The sequence below is a fragment of the Anas platyrhynchos genome, chromosome 20 (genome assembly GCF_047663525.1).
Source record: "Anas platyrhynchos isolate ZD024472 breed Pekin duck chromosome 20, IASCAAS_PekinDuck_T2T, whole genome shotgun sequence".
Taxonomy (NCBI): Eukaryota; Metazoa; Chordata; class Aves; order Anseriformes; family Anatidae; genus Anas; species Anas platyrhynchos.
In genome coordinates, this window is record NC_092606.1 from 7,732,501 (window position 1) to 7,754,982 (window position 22,482).

A 22,482-nucleotide genomic window follows, 5' to 3' on the forward strand; every position below is an offset into this window, starting at 1 on the left:
ATGGCCCCGCGCTAACTTCACACCCCCGGCTCCACGCTGCCCGGCATCGCCACCCCTGGCTGCTTGGAGCCAAGGCAAAGCCACAGGAGCAGGTACGACAGGGGCCTGTCCTGCCTCTTCTAGGCAAGCACCTTCCCCCGCCTCACAAAACACTCCCAGGACCTGGATTTTTGCCATCACTCTTTATTAAGGGAAAAATATACAAACCAGTTACTTCTAAATCAACTCCCATCCCCTCCCTCAGGCTGTTTAATTAAGACTGTCCAAACAAAATGTGCTTTTACTCCATTTTTCCATAGAGATGCAAAGTCTGTAAAACCATGGAATAGATACAGAGTGCTTTGATAATTCCCTGCAGTTTGTGTGAGTTACAACAACTGAAGTAACAGCTTACTCCTGAAATACCAACCCAAAGTGTCATGCACACAGAAGTGACAAGTGTTGTCTGTGTCCCACAGTCCTTTTTTTTTTTTTTTTTTTAAGTACCAAAGAACAATACTGCAAACATTCAGTATCACCCTCTCCAGGAGCAGGCTGAGCCGAGACACTCCAGGTACGCCAGGTACCTACTTAGTTAACTACCACTTTGGGAGACAATTTGAAGATCAGCACAACTCAAATTCCAGTTTTAAAAAGAGGTATTTGTCCCAGCTTTTAAAGAAACAACCAAGGTAGGTCCATACTGGGAGACCAAAGAGAAGGCATATTACAAAGTACTGTGTGACCATGATGCATGTAACCAGAAGGACATACCATGACATGCAAAATGCAGTTTGTCCCCGCAGATCACAAGCAAAGCCAGCAGCTTTCCCCAGAAAAATACTGTCAAGGGCTTGCCAATATAATAGCCAATATGACTGCATCCCTGCGCAGCCTCATTAATATGTTATGAGCTTGTATATTTGATATTTGAGGGATACAAGGACTAACCACCACTTTAGTCAGAAGAAAATCCTATCATAGCCTGTATGAACTAATCCCCCTATAGTACAAAATGACACTGCATGTACAGAACAGTTTCCTCCCCCATCCCTTCAGACACCTAATCTTCTTTAGTTCAACTCATCCAAAAATCTGCATAAATTAACAAGCTATATCAACAGACTCTGTTGAAACTGTAAATTACCTCTCCCAGAGAGGTTATTCTACAAGTATATCCTTTAAAAACAATTTATTTTTTATCCCACAACAGCACACAGTGAGAATATAACACAAACACTTTCCCTCAGATTAAAGAGGAAGTTTGCCCTTTGGAGTGGTTCTAGATCTTAAATTCTAGAATTAAGCAATAAGTTTCATATTGTCAGTTTTCTACAACTGAAAAAAAAAAAAAAGAAAAAAAGGTAGATGCCAAAAGGATATGGAAGAAAATACAAATAAGAGGTACTAATGGCAGAACTATGATTGTTGACAATACCATGCTCCAAACTTCTAAGGGAGGTTGAAGAGGGGAGAAGCACTGGAGCCTGAGCAGAAGACAGGAATGTTTGCTGAATCAAGGGCTTTTAATGAAGTCCAGTCTCTAAACCACATTTTCATTCTTGTTTTGCTGAATTTGCCTCAAATTGGCCTGATTAGCTACTGTGGACGGGGAGCCAACTCCAAAGCTAGAAGCAAATGGACAAGAGCGAGTCAAGACAGAAGTGTCTGCTGAGGAATCACATGCCCCAACAGCAAAGGGGAGAACAAAGAGGACGTCCAATGCACAGGTGGCTGGACAGCCCCTCCAAGGCTTAGAAACAAACAGTGAAGACCTCTCTGGGGTCTATCCTCATTAGTGGCCTTCACACGATCCCAAATAGGTGGTGAACATGACATGTGGGCAGAAAGATGTGTGATGAGGTAAGACAGTAGCACCTCCCTTCTAGAAATAGTAAAAGGAAAAAACGTCATTTTTCCCCCTATATATAGGGATTTAAAAGTAGACATTTAAAATTTTCTCCTTTTTTTTGGCAATAAAACCTGCTAAAGATACAAGCACAATCATCAAAAAATACCCAGTCTGCTCAGAAGAGCTCTTAGGATTTCATTTCCTCTTATACAACCTGTTAAATGTCAGTAAGTGTTAAAAACAGGAGTCTGAGAACAGCTCCCCTTTCCGCCCCCCGCAGTAGGGATTTATCAAACGCATGTACACACACGCACAGAGAACACACTACATTCCCCTCTCACAGATTAACTGTGAAAAGGACGATTGTTCTAAACCACGGAAACGTGTGAGGTCTGGCTCTCACAGAGAAGCCATTTTCCTCGAAGGCTTTTACCTGATTGGCAAGGCCAAGCTCTACCGTTCCTGTACATTCATTACAAAACGAGAAACAGTCTTACAGGGTGAGCCTAAAAACGGTGCACGCCTGGTGGTCCCAGACCTCCAGCTCAGTTCTTGGCCGTTCTCAGCCTCCTGCGGAAGTAGTCGGGCGCCGCATCGTACAGCCAGTCTGCGTCCACCACGCACAGGTCCCGCATGTAGCACTTGTTGGTGTGAAGCAGCCCGTTGTACACCACGCAGGCTGGCTTGCAGTGGAAGAGCACGGAGGAGGGGTGGATGGCCACCAGCTGGTGAGAGTCCACGGTGCTGTAGGTGCCGTCCGGCTGCAGCTCAGCGGCGTTCATGAAGAGGCTGTGAGCCAAGCAGCGGCGGATGTTCCCGGTGTCCCCGCGGGAGGACTCCATTGGGATCGAGAGCTGGTCAGCAGCGGGAGAGAGAAAATGTGGCTGGTAACGCCTTACAGAGCAGCTCAGGGACCCCTCACATCACACCCAGTAGGGCCAGCCAGCAAGCCGGGGCTCCAGCTCCAGCTTATGCATCACTTCCTGATACTTCTTCTGAAGGCTTCAACCCAGAAAGAGGGGATTTAGATCCCACAGAGCTGGCTGAGGTGCTGCCCTAACCTCACCCGCAGGCTTTCAGGGAACCCTTTCTGCCCAGAAGCGCTGTGTGGAAAGGACAGGCTGTGCCTGCTGCTCCCTCTGGGCCGGCATCCACGTTCTGCAGAGAAACAGCAGCCTTGGCAAGGTCTGAGTGCTCCTAACCCTCCAAAGCTACTGGGCCCATCCAACCCGCCCCAAAAGTCCTCCCTCCCTCCTCAGCAGCTTGGAGGAGAGCTGGAGGCCATGGCATCATGTGCTGCAGGGACCTTTGCCACCTAGTGCAAGGAAATGCTCGCTGCCAAGCATTACTTGCTCTCGCTTCCCGTACAGATCTGCTTGCCCAGGACTCCAGCTGGGAGTTATTCTCACAGAGCGTGCTTGTGCTGACGAGTAAGCAAGCGTGTATGGGCACCCTCGTGGGGAAGCACAGCCCTGTTCTAATGGGCTCCTGAGATCAGGAGAGACTGTGTCATAAATCCAGCTGGGGTGTGAAATACAAAAGGCCCGCTGGGAATTCAGCCCAGGTAGCCGTTAAGCTAATCCAGGCTAATAGCAGAGAGATGAATCACAAAACAGGTCGAGACTCTCCGCCTCTAGGAGCGAGTTTCAGGCCAACCAGCATCTGCAGCAGGATGGGGAGCCGAATGGCAGCTCCCACGCTGTGCCTTGTGCTGCGTGGCTGGCAGGAACGGTGCTGGAGTGCGAGCTGCTGCTACCCCGACTGCCTGACTCCATGGAGAAGCCAGTCAGTGGGGGCTGCAGAGCCCAGCATCACTCCGGGGCACATGCAGCACAGCCCCGTCATGTTACAGCAGCAAAATTCATGAGGAATAACCACCCTCTGAGAAGCCTTCCTAGAGCTCCGCTTCTCCTTTCACCTCTCCTTGGCACTCTGAGCCCTGCAGCTCCAAGATTTTGGGGCACAGCTGCACAGTCAGGAATTCTACATGACTACTCATGAGAAACTGAAAATACCACCATGTTTTCTTGCTTCTGGGACTTGGTGCACCAAGAAATCAGTTTGGGGACAAAGAGAAGGATACAAACAGATGAAACAGGCAAACACAATATGGCAACAAGTTACCTTTACACAAATGTCCCTGAGTTGAGCTCTGATGTCTGACACAAGCATCATGTTCCTGCTGTTGACAAAGTTCTCTTTGCACCATTCCTGCAGCAGAAGCAGAAGGAGTTAGGAGGAGCCATTTCTTCACCCAAGAACAACAACAGTCTTTGGACCTTAGGCAAAGCAGAATCCTCCAAACATGGACTCTCACAGAAAAAAGCTGCTAACCCGTTTCCTTGTCAGATTTCCACCCCTGACTACCTCCCTTTGTCTGCACTCCTTCCCACAGCACCAAGAGACCGACTGCTGTTCTCTTCCTAGTAAGGGCTGCTCTGCAAGGTCACTGTGTTCTGCAAACCAGCACTTGATATCCCACAGGTGGTGAAAACAAATTATCCAAGAGTAGCAGACGTTGCACAGAATGGGGTGTGCTAGCCTACAGATCTACAAATCAAACTAAGAAGTTTAGAGAGCAGGATAAATCAACATCTGTTTTTAAATATAGTCAGTGTTTGTGCAATTACAGGGGTATATTCAGGTATTTATCAGTCACGATGCTCTCCCACTCCCTCCTGTTTCCAGCTGTAAGCAGGTAAGGAAGAAATCCAGCTCTGTTAGTACAGAACGGGTCTCACACAACTCTGATCATCAGATCTGCTGCAGCCTTCTGGGGAGAGACAGTGCCCGAACAGCTTTCTCCCACTACCCAAGTGTAAAGTACGAGCGAGAGCTTCCTTCTCACAGGTGCTTTGGAAGGATGCATTTTGTATCAGCTCTGAAGGATGCAGGCGTCACTGCTGCATGCCAAAAGAACCCCTCACCGCCACGACCCCTGACAGCACCTCAGAGCACCCTACCTTGTTGCCACTGACGTTTTTGAAGGCCCTGTACACGTTGAGCAGGGTAAGATGATCGCCCTCACTGGAGATGAATTTCTTCCTGACAGACTGCACTTCTTCCCGCCGGGCTGGGGGGTTGTAAAGGACGCTGTCCACCGAATACAGCGCTATGATGGTCAGAATCTCTTCTGTGCAGTGGAACTTCGGGGCCAGAAGGATGGTCTGCAAACCACAGAAGAAAACTGATTGACCAAATGCACCCCAGATGGGCACTTTTCTGCTCACTGACAGCCGAAAGAACTTTACCAAGCACCGTTTAAGGCAATTCCATAAACATTTGGACTTAAGGACAACTGTAAGTCTTCTTCGGGGCCTGCCAAGCACCTTTAACAGAAATTGCTATGCTCTTTTTTGAGACCAACCAGCTCAGATTCAGTACAAACACTGTGACTAAAACCCACGACAGTATCAGACACTTCATGAAACTGTCAAACAGTGCTACCAGCAATCCCGGAAACTGCAAGAGAATTGACCTTGTTTCAGCTTCAGAGGTGCCAAAGGAAATAAAATAGCTTTTAAAAATCTCCTTTATGTAAGCAACAAATGACAGGCAAACCAGCACAGCTGCTGCAAAGAAAGCTGTGCTCATTAATGTACCACAAATACACCAGTACAGCTGCAGTCGCCCCAAATTCAAGACCTCGTTTTAGGGGTTTGAAAGAGAAATGTTAATGGTACTGGGAGAAGCACATGAAATCAAAGTGAGCTGGGTTTTCTGCAGCGTTACTTTTGAGAACTTTGGTTCCAGCGGGAAGGCAGCCATCTTCTTTCCCATGGGAGTCAGGACAAGATGATCTTCCTTTCGCTCCACAGCCCCCAGCAGGTCCAGCTGCTCGATTGCTGCTTGAATAGCATCTGTCAGAACAAGACGGTTCAGGCTGTGAGATCACATCCCTGCCAGTGCCAACCAGAGGGATCAGCAGCTACCATCACCACCCTTTTCCCCTGAGCAGAGGGACAAGCACTTTCAGTTTATCAGTTTAGAGAAATGAGCACCCCAGTGATCCAGCAGAACAATCACCTCTTCCTATTTAAGTAGCAAGAACAGAGGCAGACCTAAAGCTGCTGTCTGCAGCTTTGAGCAGAGGCCCTGGGAGATTCTCCCTGGCAGTCAAGGCCAAGTCCTTTATGATCCAAAACTGCTCCTTGCTCTGTTTGCAGGCTGGGCTCTCCAACTCTGCCATAACCATGGCTGCTCTGATGAGACTGAGCACAAGTGATGAATGAATCAAGATTTTGGGACCACCAGGAGCAGATGCACAGAGAGAGACAGCTCCCTTTTCACAGCCCTGGCCTTCTACACTCCATCTTCTCAGGCTGGCACAAAGACGTTACTTTTAAGCAATCCCTTAGTGACTCATTTTTTCCAAAACTGCTTTTATAAGCACTTACCAGGAGATGGTTTGGACATGAAGTCAAAGGTGAGTACATTGGGAATTCTCAAAGCCAGGAGCTGAAGCATCACGCTGGCCAGGTTACACCTGCACGGGCAAAAAACAACAGAGATTATCTCAGTTTACAGGCAAAGAACAGTGAAGGAAAAAAATAATGAGAGAAAGAACAGAATCCTCAGATCTATTCAGATCTGTGCTGTAACTTGACAGAGACCAGTCCAAAGCTGGCTGGTGAAGCCTGACTTCCTGAACAGCCATCCCCTAGACCCAGTTTTGCTGTCGAGTTTTTACACAGCTCCATCTGTAGCAGTACAGAGAAGAGGTGTGGCAAGAAGTGGGACAGCATCAGGGTTCTGTTTGTCAGGGAATATCAGGACTCCAAGCACGTAATGTCATGCAAGCACAATTTAGGACGGGTCAGACAGAAGGTTTATTACCTATGGTTGTAGTGAGAGAACTACAATCATCCCCCCCTCTGCCCATGTTCTCTCTTGATGACTATGAAGACCAGACTTAAATATTGCTTCAAATGAAAGCAGCAAGGGAAATAATTCTAATGTTAACAAAGCCAGGTGTGCATTCTTTAGGCAGGATGGACTCCAGATAATAATGTATATGTTAATAAGATCAAGTACTCGCCTGGAGATGGACTCAATCAGCCTGTTAACGGCCTGATTTGACAACATGGAGATGACTCCTGGTGGAGCCTGTAGGAGTGGCACACCCAGCATTATCTTCACTGGGAAGTAGGGGATGAATAATCAGGCTGCCAGCTTTGGTTGAAATTAACAACTTCCCAGCCAGACCTCTCAAATCTTTGATATTAGTAATTTTACCACCACGTTCTCACCTCTGTATCTCAGGTACTGTCATTTTGTCAAACTTCTCAAACTCGTCCTCTGTGTAGAGCCGGTAACAGATCCCGCTGTCCTCCCGCCCTGCTCTCCCTGTTCGTTGCCAGGCCTGGGCCTTGGACACCCGCTGGACTGCCAACACTTCCAGACCAATTTCTGAGTGTGGAAAAGAATTGTTTCAGTCAACATTTGCATAACACAGAGCTCTGAAAAAACACAACCTTGTGGAATTAACAACAAAACATCCCAGGAGTCTCCCATACAACTGCTGCTCAAACTTTTCTTGATGTAGCACCCTGAAGCAAAGCTCATTATCATGCACTGTGTCTGTGAAGACTCATATTTGATAGAATTTACCCCCACATGGCTGGTACTCCATAAAAACACACATCTAACACCTGGGATGTTAATTTAAACAGTGCAGAGGGTGCTTTGTATCAGCTGCCAGTGGGGTATGTTGCCTCAAATAACTTCTACAATACTGCAAACAATCTCTCCATTGTCCCTAGAAGTTCCTCACCTGGGTTGTACTTCTTTGCTTTGACCATGCCTGTGTCCACAACATATTTTATTCCTGAAATGGTGATGGAGGTCTCTGCAATGTTGGTGGAGAGGATCACTTTGCGGCAGCCCTACAAGGAAGAACAAACTAAAACCAGTCAAAAGCCATCTCTGGTTAACTGCCATGGGAGATTCCACTAGTTTCAGCCAGTGTGGGTCAAGCCTCCATATCACTATAGCACACTACAACCACACACCATGTTTGTTATGCCAGCTCTTGTAAATAAAGATAACCACTAGTTCCTAATCAGTTTTTAAAATATGTACCTACAAGTCTTGCAACAAAGCACACCAAACAGAACAGTTATCAAATACGGCTTTACAACATTTTGGTTTAATTTATTGCACAAGCAGGGAATCTGAATTCCTGTTTATCTGCTGAATAGGAAACAAAAGGCCCAAGGCCACAAATTTCCTCTTCTTATGGTCCTGCCAAATACGCCCAGGTGTTTAGCTTTCTTAGCATTTGGCTGGCGTATTAACTGCCACAGCTTTTTATGCGATATAAAGTCATATGAAATGGGGCAAATTTCAATTCCTCTGCCCCTTTTTTCCTCTCCCTAATCATTCCCTCTTTTCATAATCCCAGACAAGTTACTGTACACCTCTGTTAACACCACCCCAGTTGCATTGCCTTACATCACACTGGAACCATTCGGCCTGAAGTAAACAATCATGCAAGCAAATAAACTCACCCTGTTAACCCATCACATTGCCTCACCTTGGGCGCAGCCTGAAAGACTCGGAGCTGTTGAGAGTAGGGCAGAGAAGCATAAAGAGGCATCACCGTCATCTGCGGGCAGCCATCAGGGAGGTGCTTGGAAATGTCTCGACAGGTTTTGGTCATCGCTTCAATCTCTTCCTGACCAGTCAGAAACACGAGGATGTCCTGAGAGGAGGGTGCTTCCTGGAGCCAGAGGAAAAAGCAAGTGAGAAGTTACAGCAGATTGGAGAGGGAGGGAGAACTGAGGTTGTACTGACAGCAAGTCTTCCAAGATGGCCAGAGAGCAGGTCATTGAAGCACGTACAGAAGAAAGACATAGAATGTGTGAGCTGTGGATCAGCCTTGAGATCCCAAAGGATTCATCAGAGGCGAAGGGAACAGCATTTTGCAGGGTTCTGTCTGAAAAGGATGGAGGAAACACTCGTATTCACGTATCTATTTCATTAACTGTCCAGGACATGTAAGGGGTAGCGCCACCAGGCACAAGACAGAAAGCTCAGGTGAGAGGAACAGGTAGGTATTAGGCAGGAACGAACATCAGAGAGCTTTGCATTGCAATCTGCTTTCAACTCCAGCCTTGATGTACAAGCCCCAGAATCCTACCAAGATCACCTTCAAAGCATTAGATGCAGGGTAATAAACAGATTGATTAAACGATTTAACTGCCTACCTGGCAGTTGTGTGTTCAAACACCCTGTCACAAAATGCCCGAGTTGTCATTTTAATACATCCCTGCTTGCTCTGTACGTGCAGTAAATTGGAATTTGCCAGTAAGTTAGGATTGTCTTCATGCCACTGCTCGTTTATGCCCGAATTTCCCTCCACAACCCAAGGCTCTTTATAATTGTCACAAAACTACAGGTTACATCTTTTCATGTATTTATACACCCACTTGCCATGTTTTCTGCTGATGTGAGGGCTTCTCTCCATCTCCCACATTTGCTCTGTGGTCGGGGCTGCTCTAGAAGACCCACACCCACCTCAAGGACACCTCTGATTTAGCAGAAGCAAGCCCAAGCCTCTCAGGGACACCTCAGTGCCTCCACCACAGCAAACTGCGAGCCCCCACGGCCCCAGGGGGGCACAAACTTGATGAGAACACCATACCTGGTGGATCTGGAAGACTGACACCAGTGCTGCTTGGAGGTAATCGCTCTGAGGCTGTTTGGTGTAAAAAACCTGAATGGGATGCTGCCTGCCCTCTAAATAGAGAACGGGAGCTCCGTTGAAGTACTGGGAGAACTCGTCAACATCCATCGTAGCCGACATGATGATCACCTACAGTAAGAGCAAAAACGGGTTAGCGCTGCAGCTTGGGCCCAGCAGAACACCTACCAGTCGAGGACTAACCAAAAGCCAGCTTCCTGAGACTGCGATACAGGCTCAGAACAGCAGAAGCACAGAGTTTGGGACAGAAGAGAACAATCTTTCCATGTTACAGCCATCAGCTTTGGTATGACACAAGTGTAACATGTTGGTACGATAAAATGAGTGGAGTCACGTTAAAATTCTCTTCTGACATTTAATAAACAGAGCTGAGCACCCAGAATGCTGGGCTGCACAAGAGTCTTTTGAAAGAAATTGTACTGGGAACCTACAAAGTCCCTTATACGCCCTCCTCATCAAAGCCAACATGCACTCACACGCTTCATTGTGTACTTGCACCCATCTTCACTAGATAAAAAACATCTGCTTGCTCCAAATTATGACCAGACACATGTGCAACCTCCCTCCCCAGTATAACCATGCCATACAGCTGCAGTAAAAGAAAGGTCCTGTATCCAGTGCACACTCAGGAACACACCATAAGTTGGCCACTCTAAACTATTCGGATTTAAAAGAACTGGAAAATATTCAAGACTGAAATTTCAAGCACAATGGAAAAGCCCAGCAGCTACTCAGAGCACAGAGGCCAAACCCCATCCCCGCCTCTCGCTGCCATCCCAGCCAAACATACTTTTAGTGGCAGTTTGCCCAATTCCTTTCGTTTCTTTTGGGCGGCTTTCACCACTCCGAAGAGCACATCCGTGTGGATCGTCCTCTCGTGGGCCTCGTCCAGGATGACGACGCTGTACTTGCGCAGCAGAGGATCCCCGATGGCCTCGCGCAGCAGCATCCCGTCCGTTAGGAACTTGATTTTTGTCTCATCAGATGTCAGGTCATCGAAACGCACCGTGTAGCCCACCTAAGGAAGCAACCATAACAGAAGCATAAATACGACGGGATTTACGTTTCTCACTGCTGTTGTACCTCACAGCAGGACCACAAAGCATTCTGGTCAACACGTCAGCCAAGCCAGGACTGTGGGAGAATTTCAGAAAGCCTACAGCACATCCGCAGACTGTGAGCAGTTTGTCTGGTAAATCTAACGCTCCACACAAAGGAGGGTCCCAACACCGCAACCTAGCCACTTATTACACCAGTGAGCTTTTTCCCAACTGGAAGTTCATCATAAACGCTCCACGTTTCCTCTCTTCCCTCCCCCTGCTAGGAACTACTGCATGCTCTCTGAACGCTTTTATTTAGAGGAAGTCCTCCTCCTCTCTCCCACAGATCTGCACGGATTTGGCACTCTGCTCTCCTCGACTTTTGGCACAGGGAGCAATAGGAGAGGCCTAGGAGGGGAATGCAGTTTTTCTATTTGTTTTATTCACATACCAGATTTTTTTCAAACAGGAACACAGTTAGTAACCAAGAAGTAAAATACTGAAATCAAATACAGGTTCCCTTGAGCAACAGAAACAGGCAAAAAGCTACTTTTTTGTAATTCAAGCATATTATTACACATAGACTACCTACCAGCCCCGTGTCTCTAGCATTTTTACCATACCCATGCCATTCATGACACTTCAGTGCCAAAGCAGCCCTCTACAGCCCCCGGGAGGGCACCCACCAGCTTCCCCAGCTCCGTCCTCTTCTCATCCGAGACTCGGGTGGCCAAGGAGATGGCAGCCACTCTGCGGGGCTGCGTCACCGCGATGACGCCTTGGCGGCCGATTCCTGCTTCGTAGAGGTACTGAGGGATCTGGGTGGTCTTCCCGGAGCCTGTTTCTCCTGAAGAACACCAAGCGAATAGAGATTGTCCATCAAACAAGAGGTCCCAGTTCAACTTTTGGGTTAACTTTTAGGTGTTTCAGCATGGGGAGAAGGCAAGTGGAGCCCACAGATAAGCAGCAGCAGGGCAGGGGAGGAATCCAACGCCTCGTCCCCTGCCCAGATCTCGTTATTTCACCCAGGCTCCCCCCAGCCCCCCGGGTTACGCCGCACACCCCACACCTGCCTGTGGGGTGCCTGAGGTGATGGCTGCGTGCACAGAGCGCTGTGTCTGTGTGCGTGTCCTCGCCCCCCCCCCAGCAACTCCCAAAGCAAAGCAGTAATCAAATCCAAGCTGTAATTAATGACAATTTAAGGCTGTCACAGCACCAGCGAGTTAGGGCTTGGCACCCTCTGCCCCCCCGAGCCCTGAGGCAGCGCCCCAGCCCCCCCCCCACACCCCCAACCCCTCACACACCCCCTCAGCCCCCCACACACCCCCTTTAGCCCCCCTCACACCCCCCCAACGCCCTCCCCCACGCCCCCCGGCCCCCCCCCGGCGCCCCACCGATGAGCACGGCGCTGTGCAGGCCCCGCAGCTGGCCGAGCAGCGCGGCCCGGGCCCTGCAGATGGGCAGCGAGCGGCGGGCGGGGGCCAGGCCCGGCCCGGGGGGGGCGGCGGGCAGCATGGCGGGGCCGCGGGGCCGGAGGGGGGGGGGGAGGGAGAAGGGAGGGGTCACGTGGTGCGGCGCGGGGCATTGTGGGAGTTGTAGTCCGCTGCTCTGAGGTAACTGAGCTGAGGGGGGGGGGGCGGGGCAATGCCCTGACCCCACAGCAGCCCCACACGGTGCCCAAAATGGTGTAATTCTGTAAGTTTAAGGTCTGTTTAGGAACAAACCAACCACAACGCTCCCTCGTGTATCCGTGAGCTTTAATGGAGAATCCAGGGACAAAGCACTCCTGGTTCTGTGTGCCCTGCCTCACAGCCCGCCTATGGGCAAAGCATCGCCTCACACGACCCCATCGCTCTCTGGCACTACAAGCAGCCCTAACCTTGTTCTTAACAGCAAGAACAGCGAAAATCTGCAACTAAGCAAGATCAGGTGTAAAGGGGGAGCCTCTCCTCCTGCATTGGGAAGCTGCAGATCAAACTCATATTTTAATCTGTCCCAATATGATCAGAGCTACTCAGCACAGCCAAGTCTAAGAGTGACCGGACCCCACAAGCTGACCTGTGCTCTGAATGCCCCGCGTGGCTCCTCACACAGGTATTTGTAACTCAGCACAGCTCCAAGCTAGATCCCACTCAGTGTCACCGACTCACAGTGGACAGATGCTCCTACCACAAGCTTCATGCAGGGACTACACGTTGAACACACTGAACAAACGATCCTTTGTCTTGGCAGTTCGTAGAGGCACTCCTAGGGACAGCTTGCATTAATGTTCTCTTCAGGGGCCTGCTTTTCCACCTCTGCTTTTTCACCATCTGCCTCAAGACTACAGGATTATCATACAAGAGTAACAAAAAAGCATCCACAAGACATTTTATTCAACTCATCATCTGAGATATTTGAGCAGTTCCAACTCCAGACAAGCTCTCTTCCCTAGTGCTCCAAGTAATAAAATGACTGCTGGAAGTGTGCACGTGTGAGGGAGGGCTGGATTTTGTAGAACTACCTCTTTAGACAAACCAGTAAGACTCAGACCTGGTTATCAGAACACACAGTCTTTGGGGGAAAACCATCAAACTGTAGTCTCAGCCTGCAAGTGTGTTCACAGAGAGGCACGTTCCAGAAATAACTGGCAAAATAAAAAGCCTGTATGCTTTATGCTGAATGCTGTATTTCTTACAACTCAAACAAGGCTGGAGACGTTAACATCCCAGACTAAGAAACTTTTGCCATTGAAACAGGGACTTACACTTCCAACCATCTTGTAGCTGTTTTATCCAAGAATAAAAAAGTTAAAAAATATGTTTTGTTTTTTTTGTCCCCTGCAAAGTTTCCCATATAGTTTCCTGTATCAAATAACTTGAAAAAATGCTTTAGAAATCACTTCAAACAAGTACTTATGGTCTTGTTAATTGAAGTTGACAGGAAATGGTTTCCAGTTTTAGTTTTTTTGGCTCCACTGGATTAATATTTGCATTACCAGCACAATAAATTCCCCGACAAGGGAAGACACTGGTAGCCTGGAAGCGTCTTGGATTAGACTGCCATTTCATAAAGTGCTTGTATTCAAAACCATAGAGCTGTTGAAAAGTGTTCTTTCCACAACGGGGAACGAGGTTCTCCCCGGTACAGAACGTCAGGTCAGTCTCTGCCAGCTGTCGCTGGGGTTTGGCACAGCCCCCTGCTAGCCTCCAAGGCGTTGACCTTCTCCCCACGCAAATCCTCCTGGCCGTTCTTCTGGCAAGGGGTTGTAATTAGGATCGTCTTCTGGCGTATCAAATATTGCTTTCCTGGAAAATATATTTTTTTTCTTTAGAATACACATTTCACAATAAAATCCAGACTGCTCAAATTCTACACGCGTACGCTGCCCTCCCTCAGAAGCTGCCTGCCAGAGCACCGCTGATTTATACCCAAGTCACACGTGCTCTCCAATTAGGAGCCATCTGGAAGGAGGTCTAGAATTATGTGGCTAAATCAACCGAGACTGATGAGATTTAACTGGAAGTTAAAACTTCCATCTCCAGTGTAAGGCAGAATTTCATACAGCTAGAATGTTTCCTCAAGACTGGCTAAGAGAGAAAAACATGAACAGAATATTGAAGTACTCTTTATGCCTTAAGAGGCAGACAAAGTAAGAGTCAAAACCAGTCGGTATTATCTCAATTTCACAGATAGGACGCAGGCACTGACAGGCAGACTTGAAATCCACAGAATATTGTATGTTTGAGACAGCGTTAGAGACCAGGAGTTTCCAATTTACAAAAACATAATATTCATGCTTTATCTTGTATGTTATTTTAACCCTCATAACTAGTTTCATATTCCTTCCTCTCTTCATAGTTTTTTTTTTTTTTTTTTTTTTTTTTTGTCCAGAAACAACAGTGTAGTGGGTGCTTTCAAACCAAATCAGGAAAAAAAAATAAATCACAGGCTGTGTAAGAACAACTATCATATCCACGACATCTGAAAAGTAATGTTTAAGACAGTCCTTAGAGTAGCTGAGGGGATTATTTCTCTTCACAGGAGTGACAGGCCGTTTCAGAGGTATTTTCAGAGTAGGGAAAATGGAAAATACCAAGAGTATTAGAGGATTACAGCTGACACATCAAAGAAAATTAATGAATCTGGGAAAAAAGTCCACAAATCTGGACCCAGGCGAGTAATGAGCAGCCTTCTGAACACACACATAAAGGGATTTAACTGGCACCCTGAGAGCAGGGTGACACTTTTTCCACAGAGGAAGAAAGCCACCGAGGCAGCATGCACTGCTCTGGCAGCTTGGCGATTCCTCCTGCACACAGCTGGGTGTGAATATGGGAAAAGAGAAACCTCAAGCACTCTCCCATTACAAACCTGCAATTGGGCTCCTCATTTGCCTGAGGCTGCATTTTCGGGCAGGCAGCCTGCACCACGCACAGCCTGCAGCCAGCCAAGAGAAGCACAGAGCTACCAAAAGAGACCGGCGCAGCTGTTCCAGGACAGCTCCTGCTGCATGATTGCCCAGAACAGCTGCTGAAGGCAAAGCCCTACTGAACAAGGAACTCTCCCTGCACGTGTACTCGACCAATCAGTTAAATGAGCCTAAATATGGCACTTTAATTACTGAGAAGAGAATCAGCTCAGCTCCATTCCAAGAGCCTCACAGACCCCGCCTTCTGATGTCAGCTACATCAGCTTCCAGTTGCAGCCCTTTGTGCAAGAGGCAGCTGAACAGTGCTCGGTGCTATAAACACCGACACCTTCTGCAAAGGTTGTGAAAGGAGGTTGATTTACAGACAGCAAACATTAGCTGCACCGCATTTCACAATCGCCCTGCTCATACCTAACTGGACTTGCTCCTCACAGCCCAGTGAGACGCATCTCTGGTGCCACCAAGAGGCAGAGCTCAGCAAAGCCTACCGAGTGTTACCAAAGACATCGGGGGTTGCAGGAACCCTTCAGCCCTTCCCCTCAGGCTACCAGCCACCTACACACCTGTGCGCCATCCCCTCCTCTGTTTGGCAACAGGAGATAAATAAAACAGTGAGTGCATCATTCCGCAATTCTGTCTCAAGCTGCCTTCTTTACCAGGAGTCAGCTGGACTGAATTACGAAGAGCTTTCACGCCAGCCCTGTTTTATACCCGTTCCAAATGAGAAACCAGTACTTACAGGACAGATGGTGTTCTCAGGAGCCTTCCTCCACCAGGCTGATTGGGAAAGACATCCTCTAAGAAAAAATATATATGCCCAACTGCAATGCCTAATAAAGAAATATCAAATGGTTATTTCTCCAGTGCTTCTTTATGACTTACAAGAGCTTCACAAGAGTCTTCAGGAAAAATAAACAAAAAAACATTGATTCCTTCACAGGAAATATTAAAATATAGAAACACAAAAAACAAGGAAGCACGTTGACATCAGATGATAAGCTAAGCTTCCACAAGGAAAGCATCTGTCACTGTAAAACATCCTGACATTAAGGTGTTAATAGAGTTATTACGACTAGCAATTATAAGAGGTTCTATACCAAAAGTCTCGCATCAATAATTAGATTGTGCATCTGTGCTGATATTATTCCTTCAGCTTCAGACTTCACTGATTCCTAGCAGTAAGGAGCCAAAGCCTCAGAAGCTCTTTTAATCCTTGTTACAGAAAAAAAAAAGTGCTGCAACGTTTAGAAATCAGAGAAGCCTGGTATAAATACACTAATATTACATCAGACTAATGGTAAGCCACGAGAAAGCATTTAGCCCCAGGTTTTTTCCCCATGCTCCTTGTTTCATGTAAAACATCGGCAGGACCAGATCCTTGTGATTGAACAACTCCTTACCCAGAAGATCCACGATGATGGAGTTCCCCAAAAGCAGTGAAAAGCCCATCAATACCCACGGTAGAAACGGGGCTTGGAAAATGAGCAGACCAAAGAAGTTCATGCGGACGTAGGGGTTCCTGCGGCTCCAGACATACACCAGCATTATCGTGAACGCCTGGCCCAAGAACACCAGGTTTACAAACAGGCCAAAAAGCTGAGGGGTGGTTAAAGGAAACAGTTCACCAAGTCGTTGTTCTCAAGTGAAGCACAGAAAGAATTCATCAGCTTGATCTGTAATCCCACGTTTTCCATACAATTCTCCCTTCTACATTCCCAGGTTCAAGTATGTTGGATCTATGGTCAAATTCAACACTTACATCAGGATTCAGTGCCCACAGCATGAATAATCTCTTTAAAATAGAGTTTATTGTGAAATCACTGAAGCAATAGCATTGCTTAGGTAACCTGGGCACAATTATGCACTTGAGCAGCGCCATCCTCTGAGGATCTCATTTCTGTAATCGTGCTGAGCAGCAGAAGGTAGAAGACCAGACCAGTAATTAACAGCATTAAATGTTAATTAAATTAAATGACAACCAATAAGCATTAAAAAACACTTTAAGAAGTACTACTGTTCCGCAAGCTACAAGACAAACATGCTGTCATCTGAGAACTAAGAGAAATTAACAGCGTGGTAGATTTCCTGAAGTAGCTTGGAATAAAACCAGGAAGGATACAGTCATTAAAAGTCCTCCAAAAAGGAACATAAATACAAAATCTGCCGTCCGACCTCGGAAAGAGCCTTCTTCAAGCATTCGGCAGTAACGGTATCTGAAATCGCAGGTCAGGAAAATTTGATAGCAAGTGAATTTAAAGAGAGAAGGTTTCAATTATGCAAAACACGCACCTAAGCTCAGGCATCAACTCAGTCCATTAGTTGGCTCTCTCTGGACACCTCAGCAACGAGATCAGACCCGGGAGTAAAATGTTACAGGGGAGAAAATTCCCAGTTTCAGAGCCAACTCGCTGCAAAACCCATGAAGGATCAGGCTTGTACAACAAAGCCTTGATGCTACAGAAATAAATGGCAGGCCTCTTGGCTAGTTACAGAGATGTTGCTGATGTCCATGACACGGGTGATGTCAGCAGTGCTGAGCTCCCGGCAAGTCCAGCGGAGCAGAACTGAGCCTTTGGCTACCCGCACACACAGTGACACACCTACACTCCGGAGCTGTGCTTTCTAAGGAGAGGACACAAACCCGATGAAGGATACAAAAAGATCATGTTAAATAAAAAATTAAAGCCAACTGGTCCAAAGAATAAGTAGTTTGTGATTAACCTCCATACCTGGAAACAAGACAGAAACAAGGTATTTAGACATGACATCTCATTTTTACATCCTAAATAAAAAGAAAAGTAACGGTGCAACTGAAACATTCATTACAGTAAATGAGATTAAGGCTCGGGCTCCCATCCACCGATCTCTCTTCATTAGCGTTTTTAGTTTTTAACGTACACCTCTGACAGGAGGAGCCAGCGCGGTTTGTGAGCCTCCATCCCCCAGCAGACAACCCCGACCAACGGGCACCTTTAACCCCCTGCCCCCCTGCCCCCCTGCCCCCCCCCCCCCCAGGGAACGCTCACCTGAAAGTGCTTAAATATGAGCTCGGGGTTGAAATACAGCTGGAAGGGCGTGATCAGCTCCAGCTGCTGCAAGGGAAGAGCAGAGAGAGGCGCAGTGAGCGCCCCGGGAAGCTGACACGGCCCCCACAGAGCACCCCCCACTCCCCTCACAGCCCCCTCAGGGCCCCCCCCAACCCCTCAGGGACCCCTCAGGGCCCCCACATCCCCCTCACGGCCTCCCCAGCCCCCTTAGAGACCCCCCCGGCCCCACGCACCACAGCGGCGGTGGTGAGCACGCAGGCCGTGGTGTAGGCCCTTGTGACGGGCGGCACCTGCAGGTACTCCTGCCGGAACGTCTGGTACGCCATCTTGGCGCCCCCCGCCCCGCCGCCGCCACTTCCGCTTCCGGCCCCGCCCCTTCCCCCCTCCCCTCCCCCTTCCGCCCCAACCTCCTCGCGCCGCGCTCCCATTGGCCGAGCCCCGAGCCCGCCCGCCCCGTCCCCGCCTTTCCCGCCCAGGAGAGCCGCAGCGGGCGGGGATTGGGCGGCGCGGCCGGGTGCTGCTCGCTGATTGGCGGAGCCGAGCGAGGCGGGAAGCGGCGCCTGAGGCGTCCCTCAGAGCCCCCTCAGCGCCCGTCAGAGCCGCCCGCGGCCCCTCAGGCTCCCCTCAGAGCTCCCTCAAGGCCCCCCGCGGCCCCCCGGCGCCATGTCGGTCAGCCCCATGGCCTACGAGGCGCAGTTCTTCGGGTTCACGCCGCAGACCTGCATGCTGCGCATCTACCTGGCGTTCCAGGACTACCTGCTGGAGATGATGGCGGTGGTGGAGGGCGTGGTGCTGAAGAAGCTGGAGGCCTCGCCGGGCGGCAGGGTGAGCCGGCTGGACGTCAGGAAGAGCACGGAGAAGTTCCTGCGCTTCATGAAGGAGCACTTCGACCAGCTCTTCGGCAAGATGGAGGAGGTGCTGCTGCAGCTGGTGCTCAGCATCCCCCCACATGTGCTGCTGCCCGAGGACAGGGTGCACCGGCAGTACCCCTACAGCCGGGAGCAGTTCCAGGCGCTCCAGGACGAGGCCTCTCACCTGCAGCAGCGGTGCAGGGCCGAGGCGGCCGCCGGGCAGGCGCTGCGAGCCGAGCTGCAGGAGCAGAAGGCCGTCCAGGCCGAGCTGGAGAGGATCCTGCAGTGGTTCGAGGGGCTGGAGAACACCTGCAGGGAGCACGGCACCAGCAACGTCAGGGAGAGCTTCACCTTCCTGACACAGAACTCGAAGAAGCTGCAGGACGTGCTGAGAGAGGTCAAGGAGAAAAGCAAGAAGATAAAGAGGGGAGATGAGTGACTGGGATGGACGCTCCGAAAAGGAGGCAAAAAACGTGCAGACAGCTCGCCTGTAACGATAGCGGCTTAGCTTCCTGCAAGCATTGCCCCGATGCCTTTGCTCCTCTGATCCTGCCAGCACCTGGACTGAAAGCTGCTGTGCTTCTGCTGACCTCTGTCAGTGTGTGCCGACTCGGCAAGTACGGGAGTAGGGAGCGGAACAAAGCCTTGGTTTTCTGCCGAGTGTAGCTCTGAGAGTAGTGACTGAAAATGAATTTTTGGTGGGATGACTTGACAGAGGGTATCTTTGCGGCCTTAATGTTAACTTTGAACACAATGTAGCATTTGTTTATTTTAATATTTACTAAAAAAATAAATAAATATAGCCATAAGAATGTCAAAGTGTGATTTGCAGCTGACAGCCGTTCAGGTCAAGATCTGATGTGAAAGATGAAGGGCACGGAGCTGGGACAGCCCAAGGACAGGCCCCGGGCACATCGGGCTCTGGCAGCACCAACCCCACACCCCTCTGCAGACGCCTTTCCCTTTCTGCTCCCTACAATGACATCAGTTTTGTGTTTTTTTTTTTTTTTTTATTTTTCACATTTTAACAAAAGCTTTCTGCATCCCAAACAAGTCATCTTACCTGCTGCCATCCTGAGGTAATGGCCTGGGATCCTCTGCATGCACGCGCACCAACCCCTCCTCCTGGTGTAAATATCTTGAGGTGGAAACATCGGCAGCGAGGTCCCTGGGGGACTCACATGCATGGGACGGGGAAATTCTTCGCAGCGAGGTGCAAAGGGGGAAAAAAAGGAGGAAAAAGATCCCTCCTAGTCCCCATCCTGCAGCAGGGCTGAAGGGACAAACAGGACAAGGAGGAGCTGTCCGCAGGATGTGCCCTCACACCCTGCTGTGACCATGGCGAGCCCCCCGCTCTGCCAAACGTTCTGGGTTTTGGCCAGCGTGGGACAAGAGAGAGCAGCCCTGCTCCAAACAGCCCTGAGAAGGTCCCGCTGCTGGAACAAAATCAGACCCAGAGCAGAGAGGACAGACAGCGTGACGGGGTCTCCCTCTCTGTGTGGCTGCACTGCTCACCCTCCCTGGCTTCCTCCTGAAGGCAGTAAAAGAAATGGGGCGCAGAGAATGCGCGTTCGGATCGCGTTAGCGGCCAAGCGTCCGATTCACTCGAGTGAAGAAACTCGGTCAGAGCTCAGTGCCGGAGGCTCCTGGCGCTTGCTGCTGCGCTGCGGAGCCTCCCTGGGAATTGCTTTAGAAAAGGAAACGATGAGCAGCTTTCCCCTGCTCTGCTGTACTCTAGGCAAAGAAAAAAAATCCTTAAAATACGTGGGAACAAAGGGAAGGCTTTCACTTGTAAGCTCTTCTTTTTTCCCCATGGTTAAACAACAGGGAAGAGGAGCGAGATTAAGCAGCCTTTGCCAGGGGGAAGCCTTGGAGGCAGCTTGGAGGGTGGGGAGCAGCACAAACCCCAAGGAGAGCGCTTTGACAAGCGGATTTTGGCAGGCTGGAGCTGCGCGAGGTGTGCGGGCCCCTTGGTGGACCTGCACTGGTCTGGGGGCAGTGGGCATGGGGAGCCCTCTCCGCGGACAGCCCGTGCTCCCCGTGCTATCGGCGGGGATTTTCTCTCTCATTTCCCTGCAGAAAGGAAATTCCCCCGCTGCCCTGCTCTGCATGGCCCCAGCCTGTCATTCTTCCTGCTACTCCGATTATTATTCCTTCATGTCACCTTAATTTCTAATAATTAGTATTCGGCACAGCGCTGGGGGAGAAGTCAGTTCTTAACGAACATGGTCATAGGCGTGACGTTATAATTTACTGCTCGGGCAAGCCATTTGGAAACACAGTCTGAGAGGAAACAAGGAGGAGCAGCTTTCAGGCCGTTACCCTGCCCCGATTAAACCCAGTCCGAGACCCCAGCGAGATCCTAAAATTAACAGAGTACAGTGGGGAGAGGACAGCGAGCACGGCCAGTGACCGGCCCGGGGGAGCTGATGCAGCAGAGGGGCCCGGGCAGCAGCTGAAATCCTTGTGCATTAACAGGGTCTTGGTGTCATTCTCTCACACCTCTGTCCCCATCACGGGGCATTTCTGCTTCCCAAGGCGTGTCCCCGATCCCACACCACACCCCCGGCGCAGCCCTTACCTCCTCCGGCTGGTCGCGATGGCCGCAGCCCCGCACGCCCCTGCCCCAAGCTGGTTTCAGCCCTTCAGCTGCTCCCTTGGGCTTTGGTGTGCTGGAAACACGCTAGAAAACCCAACTGGGGGAAAAACGGGGATAAAAGTTGAAAGGGCTGGTCCGTGGCTGCCTTGAGCACAAAGGAGCGAAGCAGCGCGTCCCCTGGCCTGGGGAGAGCTGCAGCCATCCTCGCTGACACCCCGGGGAGGGGCTGGCCCGTAACGAGAGCGCAGAGACTGGACACGTCCAAAAACGCACCCCTGTGGGAGACATCAACACACGTGGCTTATAAAATCCACCCAACCCCCGATTTTATTTTATTTTTTTAATTAGGGCTGCATCTAGAAGGTGATGCTGGCTACGTCCCTGGTTGCATGTAAGGTTTTTGTGAAGTTTCCATAATAACCAGCGGGTTTTGCTTGCCGAGGAGCAGCGGGGACGTGTCCTAGCTGGGAGGTTTGGGTCTCCCCGCTCCTGTCACCAGCCGTGGCTTGGCGCGAGGGGACAGGGAGCGGGGTCTGCAGCGTGCACGGTTCGTCCTGTGCAGCTTGCTGGGACCTGGCTGCGAAGGCGTCAGGAAGGCGAACACAGCCCAGGGCATCGCGGCACACGGACAAAACTTGATCAAACCCGTGCAGGTCAGCTCACTACGCCCAATTTGTGACTTGCATCCTTCTACATTCAGGCTCACGAGGTGCTGCCAATTTACAGACCGATAAATTAACGTGCTTACAATTAGCCGTTGGGTCTCTCCAGGCAGAATGGTACTGGCAGAGCCCCGCTCTCCTGCAGAGCACGTGGCAGGAGGCGCTGGAAGCGAACACCTGAGGCAAAACAACTCCATCCAGGGAGGGGACAAGGCCGGAGAGGAGCGGCAGGAGGCTGGGGGCAGCTCTGCCCTGCAGCTGCCGAGAGGCCTCTAACGCCAGAGAGCAGCAGCCGCCTGCGCACTGCCCCCTCAGGAACCACGCGCACACCAAGCC

General features: G+C 49.9%; 3 protein-coding genes across 3 annotated transcripts; 1 reads left to right on the forward strand and 2 right to left on the reverse strand.

The window, feature by feature from the left end:
- Positions 1–163: 163 nt before the first annotated feature.
- Positions 164–12,128, reverse strand: DHX33 (DEAH-box helicase 33). Its single transcript, XM_038165960.2, has 12 exons — positions 11,971–12,128; positions 11,263–11,423; positions 10,327–10,554; positions 9,477–9,647; positions 8,367–8,552; positions 7,605–7,716; positions 7,081–7,240; positions 6,229–6,317; positions 5,564–5,691; positions 4,795–4,998; positions 3,956–4,042; positions 164–2,685 (listed from the first exon to the last, which is right to left on the reverse strand). The coding sequence occupies exons 1-12, from the start codon at positions 12,089–12,091 to the stop codon at positions 2,377–2,379; spliced, it is 1,956 nt and encodes a 651-aa protein (XP_038021888.1). The 5' UTR covers positions 12,092–12,128; the 3' UTR covers positions 164–2,376.
- An 801-nt stretch (positions 12,129–12,929) lies between these two features.
- Positions 12,930–18,405, reverse strand: DERL2 (derlin 2). The gene is made up of 7 exons (XM_038165962.2): positions 18,268–18,405; positions 18,014–18,079; positions 17,643–17,716; positions 17,107–17,200; positions 16,388–16,583; positions 15,727–15,817; positions 12,930–13,863 (listed from the first exon to the last, which is right to left on the reverse strand). Exons 1-7 carry the CDS (start codon positions 18,358–18,360, stop codon positions 13,758–13,760), a joined length of 720 nt encoding a protein of 239 aa, XP_038021890.1. The 5' UTR covers positions 18,361–18,405; the 3' UTR covers positions 12,930–13,757.
- A 146-nt stretch (positions 18,406–18,551) lies between these two features.
- Positions 18,552–19,703, forward strand: MIS12 (MIS12 kinetochore complex component). Its single transcript, XM_005027329.6, has one exon. It carries the CDS (start codon positions 18,698–18,700, stop codon positions 19,322–19,324), a length of 627 nt encoding a protein of 208 aa, XP_005027386.2. The 5' UTR covers positions 18,552–18,697; the 3' UTR covers positions 19,325–19,703.
- Positions 19,704–22,482: the final 2,779 nt, after the last annotated feature.

Bases quoted from the DNA above. Each gene is read 5' to 3' on its own strand.
- MIS12 (XM_005027329.6), top strand. From the start codon at position 18,698: ATGTCGGTCAGCCCCATGGCCTACGAGGCGCAGTTCTTCGGGTTCACG.
- DHX33 (XM_038165960.2), bottom strand. From the start codon at position 12,091: ATGCTGCCCGCCGCCCCCCCCGGGCCGGGCCTGGCCCCCGCCCGCCGC. The intron at 6,318-7,080 runs GTGAGAACGTGG...TTGCCCGTGCAG, and splicing joins ACAGTACCTGAGATACAGAG to GTGTAACCTGGCCAGCGTGA. The intron at 4,999-5,563 runs GTAACGCTGCAG...TGTGGTTTGCAG, and splicing joins TGGAACCAAAGTTCTCAAAA to ACCATCCTTCTGGCCCCGAA.
- DERL2 (XM_038165962.2), bottom strand. From the start codon at position 18,360: ATGGCGTACCAGACGTTCCGGCAGGAGTACCTGCAGGTGCCGCCCGTC. The intron at 17,201-17,642 runs GTATCCTTCATC...CTGCGATTTCAG, and splicing joins TTATTTAACATGATCTTTTT to ATACCGTTACTGCCGAATGC. The intron at 16,584-17,106 runs GTATCCTTCCTG...ACCACCCCTCAG, and splicing joins TTGGAGGACTTTTAATGACT to CTTTTTGGCCTGTTTGTAAA.